General features: G+C 39.0%; 1 protein-coding gene across 1 annotated transcript in view; it reads right to left on the minus strand.

The window, feature by feature from the left end:
* The window catches only part of LOC113822192 (sodium-coupled monocarboxylate transporter 1), a 10,377-nt gene extending 450 nt beyond the window's left edge, over window positions 1-9,927 (minus strand). Inside the window, exons 1-11 of the mRNA XM_070140139.1 lie at window positions 9,407-9,927; window positions 8,076-8,209; window positions 7,484-7,672; window positions 6,325-6,479; window positions 4,987-5,127; window positions 4,003-4,221; window positions 3,620-3,738; window positions 2,679-2,833; window positions 1,255-1,454; window positions 900-1,000; window positions 1-402 (exon numbers count right to left, since the gene is read on the minus strand). The exon at window positions 1-402 is cut by the window's left edge and continues 450 nt beyond it. Of these exons, the coding sequence (XP_069996240.1) occupies window positions 266-402; window positions 900-1,000; window positions 1,255-1,454; window positions 2,679-2,833; window positions 3,620-3,738; window positions 4,003-4,221; window positions 4,987-5,127; window positions 6,325-6,479; window positions 7,484-7,672; window positions 8,076-8,209; window positions 9,407-9,623 (1,767 nt within the window). The 5' untranslated portion in view covers window positions 9,624-9,927 and the 3' untranslated portion in view covers window positions 1-265. The remainder of the gene's footprint in view (window positions 403-899; window positions 1,001-1,254; window positions 1,455-2,678; window positions 2,834-3,619; window positions 3,739-4,002; window positions 4,222-4,986; window positions 5,128-6,324; window positions 6,480-7,483; window positions 7,673-8,075; window positions 8,210-9,406) is intronic.
* Window positions 9,928-10,000: the final 73 nt, after the last annotated feature.

Below are 10,000 nucleotides of genomic sequence, written 5' to 3' on the forward strand. Positions count from 1 at the left end.
GACTTGCATCAGGAGAGTTCATATAATATTGAAATCATGATTACACACGCACACACGCACACACATATACATATATGCATACATACTGTTGATAGATATTTGTCTGGCAGTCTATCTTGTTCTCTGACTCTCTCTCTCTCTCCCTTCCTCTTCCCCTCCCTCCCTCTTCCTCTTCCTCTCCCTCCCTATCCCTCTCCCTCTCTCTCTCCTCCCCATCACCACCCTCTCCTGCATTCCCTCCCTTTACCCCATCACACCAGCCCTTCTAAAACTTCTCCAAACTAACGAGGTCCTTTGTGCTCGCCGCGGGGTCCTCGCCTCCGCGCCTCTCCCACCGCTTCATGAGCTTGTAGAAGGTCGGATGGACGTAGATCTTCCCCGATTTATCCGCCGGCCAGGGTTCTGTTGCGAGCCGGGGTTGTGGGGTTGTTATTTCGTCTTTTTTATGGATGTTGTTGATGGTTGTTGTTGGCGTTGTTATTATTGTTGGCGTTGTCATTGTTGTTTTTGTTGTTGTTGTTTTTCTTCGTTAGTGTTTGTGATTATGTTTTTTTTTTATTATTATTACTATTAATATAATGATTCTCTCGATTTATATATATTTTTGGTGAGATTTTACATAAAAAAGATACAAACAAAAAGTCATTTAGATATATTTCTGTGAACGATATTGGCCATTCCTTATTCCTTCACTTGTATGTAATTTCTGTATTTTCATTCATACCACTTTGTTTATCATTGCTAATATTCTTCTCACCTGAATGATCTCTTTATTACTGCTATTTTTTTCACTTGTTTTCATCATTTTGATAATTGATAACAAAGACAGATATATCGACATTTACCAAAAAATATAGCATTCTTAATAAATTTCAAAAACATAACAAATAAACACTTACTTGTGAAAAGAGAGACGATAGTGCCGACGAAAAAGGTGACCGAAACACCGAAGAGAGAATAGAGAGTGTAGGAGACCAAATAAAGAGGGAAAACGTAGTCACTGTTGGAAGAGAAAACGGGAATTAGAAAGAGAAAACGGGAAGGATTGCTGCTCTCATCATAGAAAACGGGATTTACAGAAAAAAAAATATTCAATTTACTGCGAACAGAGCGTTCTAAGCGTTACTTTCTCATCCGATGACTGTACATTTTTTTTCCTAAATACCTCGCCCCCTCCCGAACCAGAATACATCCCTCCAAAAAACATAAACAAATGTAGTCGTTATGATTTTTTAAAAATCCGTTAACACTCACTCTCCAGGCGGCGGACCAGTAGAAGTGAACCCCGTGGTCGTCCAGTCGACGGGGGTCGTTGTTGTGAGGTCAAAGGGGGTCGTGGCGTTGCACCCTTCGTCAGAGAATTCCAAAAAGGGCGTGGCTCTCCCGTACAACATAGCGCCGATTGTCACCCATAGGTTGAACAGGAGGGAGGCGCTGAATCCTACTATGCCACCCTGGGAGAGAGAGAAAAATATATATAGGCTCGTGGTAATGTTTGAGAGCAAGAGAAAAATAGGTTCATGGTAATGTTAGAGAGAGAAAAAAATAGGTTCGTGGCAATGTTAGAGAGAAAGAAAAAATAGGTTCGTGGTCATGTTAGAAAGAAAAAAATTGTGTTCGTGATAATGTTAGAGAGAAAGGGAAAAACATAGGTTCATGGTAATGTTAGAAAGAAAAAAATAGGTTCGTGGTAACGTTGGAGAGAGAGAAAAAAAAGGTTCGTGGCAATGTTAGAGAGAAAGAAAAAATAGGTTCGTGGTCATGTTAGAAAGAAAAAAAAATGGGTTCGTGATAATGTTAGAGAGAAGGGGAAAAACATAGGTTCGTGGTAATGTTAGAAAGAAAAAAATAGGTTCGTGGTAACGTTGGAGAGAAAGAAAAAAATAGGTTCGTGGTAATGTTGGAGAGAAAGAAAAAAAATTGGTTCGTGGTACTCTTAGAGAGAAAGAAAAAATAGGCTCGTGGTAATGTTGGAGAAAAAAAAGGTTCGTGGTAATGTTAGAGAGAGAAAAAAAAAAAACAATTTTCGTGGTAATGTTAGAGAGAAAAGAAAAAATAGGTTCGTGGTAATGTTAGAGAAAGAAAAAAATAGGTTCGTGGTGATGTTAGAAAGAAAAAAAATAGGTTCGTGGTAATGTTAGAAAGAAAGAGAAAAGTGTTTGTGTTTGTGGTAATATCAGCAAGAATGAGAAAGAAAGTGAAAAGTGTTTAGGTTTGTGTTGTTATTAAAGAGAAGGAGAACTTTTTGGGTTCGTGATAATATTAGAAAGAGAATGAAAAATGTTTAGGTTCATGGTAATATTAAAGAGAAAAAAGGTGTTTATGTTCGTAGTAATATTTGAGAGAAGATTTTTTTTTGTTTTTTTTGTTTCCGTTAAATCTAAAGTGATGACATTCTATTATATTCATATATCAAAATATCTCTAGCATATTTAGTTTACATCTTTCCATACATGATATGCCAATGTGAGTACCTTTTAGAGACACTTTTTATTACATAATTTAAAAAATATGTATAAAAATAAATAATTAAGAAAAAGTTTTAAATGATAAATAAATACAAATTATTCAAAATACCCCATCTACAATATGGCTGAGTTGCCAACTAGGGTTAAATATCCCAGGCCGGATCAGAGAATAGTCCTTATCAACTTAAATAAAGTAAAATAAATACTCACGATCTTATTGGCAAAGGGACAGCACATGCCCAGGATGAATAGGCCGAGGAGGGGGGCGTGGATAGTCCCGAGGATAGTCTGGCCCACTTGAAATAGTCCGCCCATTTGAGAGGCTATCACACCTGCTAGAATACCCGCCAGGCCTGTGATGACACCTGTAGAAAACGGGGGAAAAAATTAACTATTTTTCGTCGGTTTCTTTGTCTTTTCTTTTTAGTTTACTTTTCATTTTCATTTCTTTCCGTCGTTTTCTCTGTATGTTTATTTTCTGCTTTCTTTGATTTTTGGGATTAAGTATCTCTTTTGTTGTTTTCTTTTCGTATTTTAGGGGTTGCTTTTTGTTCTTGTTTTTTGTTTGTTTGCATTAGATGATACGATCATCTGTTAATTTCTTTCTTTAATTATTTATTCCTTAATTCGTTTACTCATTCCTGTATCTTTTTAAAATCTACTTGACACTCAAAGTTTGTTTATTGACTTGTTATTTCACTCTTCAGTTCTTCTTTTCGCTCGTTATATTTTATTCTATCTATCTATTTATTTCCATTCGTTTACGCATCTCCTTCATCTATTCGCTAACGCATTCTCCACCAACCTTCATCGCTTCGCCAATCATCTTGCTATCACTCAAAGGACAAAAAAGAACAAAAAGGAACACGTAAAAAGGGCGACAAAAAACGAAAGAGAACATAAATAAACATGAACAAAGAACGACAAAGAACAAAAATGAACATGAACAAAGAACGAAAAAGAACAAAAATGAATATGAACAAAGGGGCGACAAAGAACAAAAATAAACATGAACAAAGAACGAAAATGAATAAAAATGAACATGAACAAAGGGCGACAAAGAAAGAACAAAATAAACATGAACAAAGAACGAAAATGAACAAAAATGAACATGAACAAGGGGTGACAAAGAACGAAAAAAAGAAACTCACTGACGAGAACATTAACCAGAGGCTTCCTGTTATCCGCCATGTTGGCAACCCACTGCGAGTTCTTGAAGAAATCCTCCCACATGACAGCTGTCACGGCGTTGATCTGGGACGAGTAGGAGCTGTGGGGGATCGCCGTCATCACTACCATTACCATTATCACTACCCTTACCATTATCTCTACCATTACCATTATCGCTACCATTAGCATCATCACTATTACTGTCTCCATCATAGTTACCATTGTCATTAAGCCTAGTATCATTACCATTACCATCAAGGTGTCACCATTACCAACACCATCACCACTGACCTACCACCATCACCACTGACCCACCACCAATCCCATTATTCCCATGATTGCCAAAGCCGCCCCAGGCCCTCACCTGAGTCCGCCGGCGTAGAGAGAGGCGATGAACAGCCCGGGAATCCCCTGCAGATACGACAGGCGATCGATCACATAATGTGGAACAATTTCGTCGGGCTTCGAGATCTCCCCGGTGGCCATGGGGTCGCAGCTGGCATACACGGCATAGACGGCGATGCCCAGGAAGTTGACGCAGCAGAAGACGGTGATGTTGGCTACCATGTTGAGGTAGTGGGCGCTGGGGGGTGGGGAGGTGAGGAGGGAGGGAGGGAGAGAGAAAAGGGTAGTTGAAAGTTTTTTGGGTTCGTAGGGTGTTGTGTAGTTTGTGTGGGAGGGTGTGGAGGGGATGGATGAGTGTATGAGTGTGTGTGTGTGTGTGTGTGTGTGTGTGTGTGTGTGTGTGTGTGTGTGTGTGTGTGTGTGTGTGTGTGTGTGTGTGTGTGTGTGTGTGTGTGTGTGTGTGTGTATGTGTGATTTTATTTATTCATCTATTAATCTACCTTCTTCACACACGAAAAAAAATTAAAAAAACATGAAATACACATGTATTAAAAGAAAATAAAAAGACAAAAGACAAAATAACACAACAAAAACAGACATTAAACACACCAAATCAAATAGAACAAAAAATTAACAAAAAAACAAAGACAAAGAAAAAAGTCAAACGAGCAACGAACAACAAGAACACACATAGACGACAACAACAACAAAAACATAGACTAATAAATAAAACATGCAAGAAACAACAAAAACACACAAACAACGAAAACACTTACACACAGATAACAACAAAAACCCACACAGATAACAGCAACAACACACAGATAACAACAAAAACACACACAGATAACAACAAAAACACACACAGATAACAACAAAAACACACACAGATAACAAAAACACACACAGATAACAAACAACAACAGCAAATCCACACACAAAGACAAAACCCAACCAACCAACCAACAAAACCAAACAAACAAAACAAAAACACAAAACTCACAAAATGGCCTTGTTCCACGTCTCCACCGAGCATATCCTCTGCACCTGCGGCTGACCCATCCCGAAGACGAGGAGGGAGAAGAAGTAACCCTGCACCGTCACCGTCCAGAGGCTGTGGCGCTGAAGCGGGTCGGGGTTCACGCTGAAAGATTGGGTCATTGGGTGAGTGGATCATTGGTGAGTTGGGTGATTGGGTGAGTGGGTCATTGGGTGATTGGGTAGTTGGTTCATTTGGTAGTTGGATGATTAGGTGATTGGGTGGTTGGGTCATTGGGTGAGTGGTTGATTGGTTAGTTGGGTGATTGGATGATTTGGGTAGTTGGGTCATTGGGTGGTTGGGTGATTTGGGTAGTTGGGTCATGGGTGGTTGGGGGAGTGGGCGACTGTGTCATTGGGTTTGTGAAGACGAGGGACATAATTATTGTTATTATTATAATTGTTGTTATTATTATTATTATTATTTAAGATACGCTTATACACAGGGACACGCACAGATACATGTACGCCTATGCACAAATCCATACATACGCACACACAAACACACGTACAAACACATATACATGTACATTAACCCATGGTTATACAAAAACACACACACACGCACGTACACACATATACACACAGTTATCAATAACATCCAAATTCTAATCATATTATTTAAGAAAAAGATATCGTCTGTTTTTATAATCTTATCGCTGATCTTAACTTCTTGACATTCATCTCTTTATCGCTATTGTGATTATCATAAAAAAGAATGACAATTGGATCGTGTCTTTTGCCGCAGAGCCATTTCTGCTCTCAAGAATTTGGAGGGAAAAAGTCAACTGAAATGATAATGAAACGTATGGATTTCTTATGTTATTTGCGAGAGAAAGGGAGAGAGAGAGAGAGAGAGAGAGAGAGAGAGAGAGAGAGAGAGAGAGAGAGAGAGAGAGAGAGAGAGAGAGAGAGAGAGAGAGTTCGATTATTAACCATTAAAAGACTTCAATTTAGCAGTGTATACATCTATATAACATGATATACATGCATCCAATCAATGCACGCACACACACACAGACACATACACAGATGCACACGCACACACACGCACAGATGCACTCGCACACACACGCACACATACAAACAGACGCACTCACACAAACACACACACACACACACACACACACACACACACACACACACACACACACACACACACACACACACACACACACACACACACACACACACACACACATACACACACACACAAACACACACACAGAGACGCACTCCCACACACACACTCACTCCACCCCCCCCCCACCCCAGGCGCCCTTCCACCCCGCCCCACACTCACTTCCACCACTCCACTCTCCCGTGCTCGTCCGCGATGCTCCACACGCTGGCGAGTCCGCCCGCCTCCACTGTGGCGTTGACAATGATCACGATGACGCCCACGAACATCACGAAGGTCTGGAGGATGTCTGTGTACACCACCGCCCGCACGCCTCCCTGTGGGCGGGGAAGAAATGGTGACTATTTTTTTATCATTATTTTTTTTAGGGGGGGGGTGAGTGCTGTTGGGGAGGGGGGAGAGGGGAGGAGAGGGTGTGTGGGAGGGAGGGAGGAAGAAAGGGTGGGGGGAAAGAAGCGAAAGAAAGAAGGAGGATAGAAGAAAGAGGAGGAGGTAAGACGGAAGAAAGAGAGAGAAGGGAGGGAGGATGATAAAGAGAAGCGGAGGGGGGGAGGAAGGGAAAGAAAGATGTGAAAGAGAACAGCAGAGAGAGGAAGACAAAGAGAGGCGGAGGGAAAGGGAGGCAGAGAGAGTCAGGCAAAGACAAGGAGAACAAGAAAGAAGGAGGGAAGGTGAGACCAAGACAAAACTAGGGAGGAAGGAAAAGAGAAGAAACAGAGAAAAAAGCAAGCAAAACAAAAAGAAGGGATTGAATCGGCATGCACGATCAAAACTCACATCAAAGTCTCTCCGATAATCCGTCTCGAACAACCAAAATGGCGAAAACCTTCTGTGTATATTTAAAACTAAAGTCTCGAAGCTCCATTCACCGTCTCGACTTTCGTACACATATCCTGCCAGTTTGTTACAATTGTGGAAGGCTCGACTCAAAAAAATCCATATATACATGCATATTCACAGAAATACATATATAAAACAAGTCTCGAAGCTCCATTCACTGTCTCGACTTCCGTACGCGACTGTAAACATACCTTGCTTGTTTGCTACAATTGTGGGAAACCTGACTCAAAAAATATTCATAATTACATGCATATTCACAGAAATACATGCATTTATCTACCTTTTTATCCGGTAGATAGATGAATTAATAGATATCTATGTCTTTCGGTATACATGTCCGTATAACGAACAAACATTGGGTCGAGCCTCGCACAATTTTTAACCTGATCGAATGCAAGTTAACACAACCCAAGTACATAGGCCTACAACCAACCGAACCAGCCTACAACAACAGCAAATAACATCAGCCCAATCTACTCACCCAGGAGGAGTAAATCGTGCAAATTACTCCCATGACGATGATGGAAGCCCACGCGGGGAAGCCTGTGACGGTCTCCATGGCAAGGGACGGAGAGTAGGAGACCAAGCCGAGGTAGAAAAACGTCCCGATAAACGTTGTGAAGACGGTGAAGGAACGCAGGCCCTTGGAGTCGAAACGTTTCTCGATGTACTGTGGAGTGAGATGGGGCGAATTGGTTAGATGTGAGGGTTTATTATCTTTAGTAGTAGTAGTAGTAGTAGTAGTAGTAATAGTAGTAGTAGTAGTAATAATAGTAATGATAGTAGCAGTAGTTGTAGTAATAGTAGTATATTCTTCATCATTATTGTTATTATAGATATTGCTGTCGTTGTTGATATAATTATATAACTATTACTATTATCATAATTATAATAACCTTTTTGTTATTATTTTTTTCATAATCATTATCATCTTTATTAATACTATTACTCATATTATCATTATTATTATTGTTATTATTATTATCATTATTATTACTACTATTCTTATTATCATTATCATCATCAAAAACACCAACAACAAAAAATCGAAACGGCCTTATAGTTACGCTCACCGTATAAACGCTCGTGATTTTGAGTGGATACATCACGGTGAGGATAACCAGATGCACATAAACCATGCCGATCGCCGTGCCAATGAGATTCATCCACAGCTGGGTCCCGTAGGCGTACATTTCTGCCGGGTTTCCTGTGGTTGGAGACGGGAATGTGGGATTTATGATCTGGAATTTTGTTAGCGGTCTTGGGAATGTTGGGAATGTGGGAATCATGATCTGGAATTTTCTTAGCGGTCTTAGGAATGTGTGGGAGTTAGATTGCTGCGTTGGGAATTATTAAGAGAATTTTAGGGGCGGGTAGTTTGAAATGGATTTTTTTATTGCGAAAAAGTTTTTGATTTTTTTAAAGAGAAAGTTGAAAAGTTAGAAATTTTTAAATTGCGAAAGTTGGACATTGTAAAAATGTGAAAAATGGTTAGAAATATTAAAATTGTAATATAATTAGCCGTTCAACATTGAAAAAGAAACGTTAAAATGCTTAAAGTATCAAACCACGAGAGTAGTGTTAAAGCTGTCAAAAAGTTAGTAATGTGGAAAGGTTAGAAATGATGAAATATGAGAAAATTAGAAACATTAAAAGTGAAACATTTTGAAATATGAAAATCGTAAGATTCTAAGAAATTTTGAAAATTTAAAATTGATTAATTTAGAATTTCTCACATTTGGAAAAGTTGGAACTTCTAAAGTGAGCATTAAAACTGTCAGAGATAAAGAAAATCTAAGATTCTGAAAAATGTAGTGATAGTACTATGAGAATATGAGAATATTAAACATCAGAAATATTAGGATTTGTTGATTTGTTAATGCTAAAGAAGTTTGAATGGTTAGGAATGGTAGAGCTATTAGAAAATGTTTGAATGTTGGAATTGGTTGAGTCGCTAGACCTTTGGTAAGACTGTTAGAAACATTTGCAGAAGACAGACCGTAAATAAGTGATAGAACGTTAGAAATGTTACGATGTTATAAGTTTGGGAGTTTTTTTTTTGGGATGTTAGAAATTTTTGAATCGTCGAAAAATGTCAGAATGTTAGAAAATGCTATAAAAACAGTAAAAATATGAGGATAATTAGTGGCTTTGATTTTTTCTATTTTTCCCTTAAATTTGCATGACATCTTTATAAATTATTCCACTTGATTATTTTTCCTTATTTCGTTTCAATATATTTTCATAAACGATTTATCTGTTATATATAATTTAAACACATACTTTGTTTCATTATATTTTCATAGATGATTTATCTGTAATCTGTATGTTACTCAAAAATAAAGTAACCTGCCAGAAAGCGATGTGTAAAAAATAATGATAATAATAATTATCTCCAACTTACCCACCACCGTGACCGAAGAAATGGCGCCAATCATAGTGGACAGGGCGACCGCAAAGGGATTCATTTTCCTGCCGCCCATCAGGAATTCGGAAGCTGCCGCCTTCGCATCTCCGCCCGTGTTCCTCTTGCCCCTCCATCCTGCCCAGATCCCGATGCCCAAGGACGCCATTAACGATACCACGAACACGGCCCAGTCCCCGCCGCTGAAACCCGCCATTGTGATCGGCTTTTGTTTCGCTGAGTGCTTTTTGAGACGATTATATATATATTTTTTATTTCCTTATAATTTGTATTATAATTTCGACAGCGAAGGATCCAAGAACTGCTTCCTTTTTAAATGTCTGCGTCGGTAATATCTCTCTAACTGTGATAAGATGTTATCGCTACATTATACAACGAATAATTTGCTACATAGCACTAAACCGCTCAACATTCGCTAAACAAAATGGTGATAATTTTTCTTAAAATACCACCACAGGATAAATAGTTCCTAGTAATGTGTTCGCGTATGTGGAATCGCGCTCTATGATCTGAAAATCTGTGGGAAGCCTTGAAGATAGAATTTCTTACATAAATAATCTTATCTGTATTCGA

This window comes from Penaeus vannamei, chromosome 26 (assembly GCF_042767895.1).
Source record: "Penaeus vannamei isolate JL-2024 chromosome 26, ASM4276789v1, whole genome shotgun sequence".
Classification (NCBI taxonomy): domain Eukaryota; kingdom Metazoa; phylum Arthropoda; class Malacostraca; order Decapoda; family Penaeidae; genus Penaeus; species Penaeus vannamei.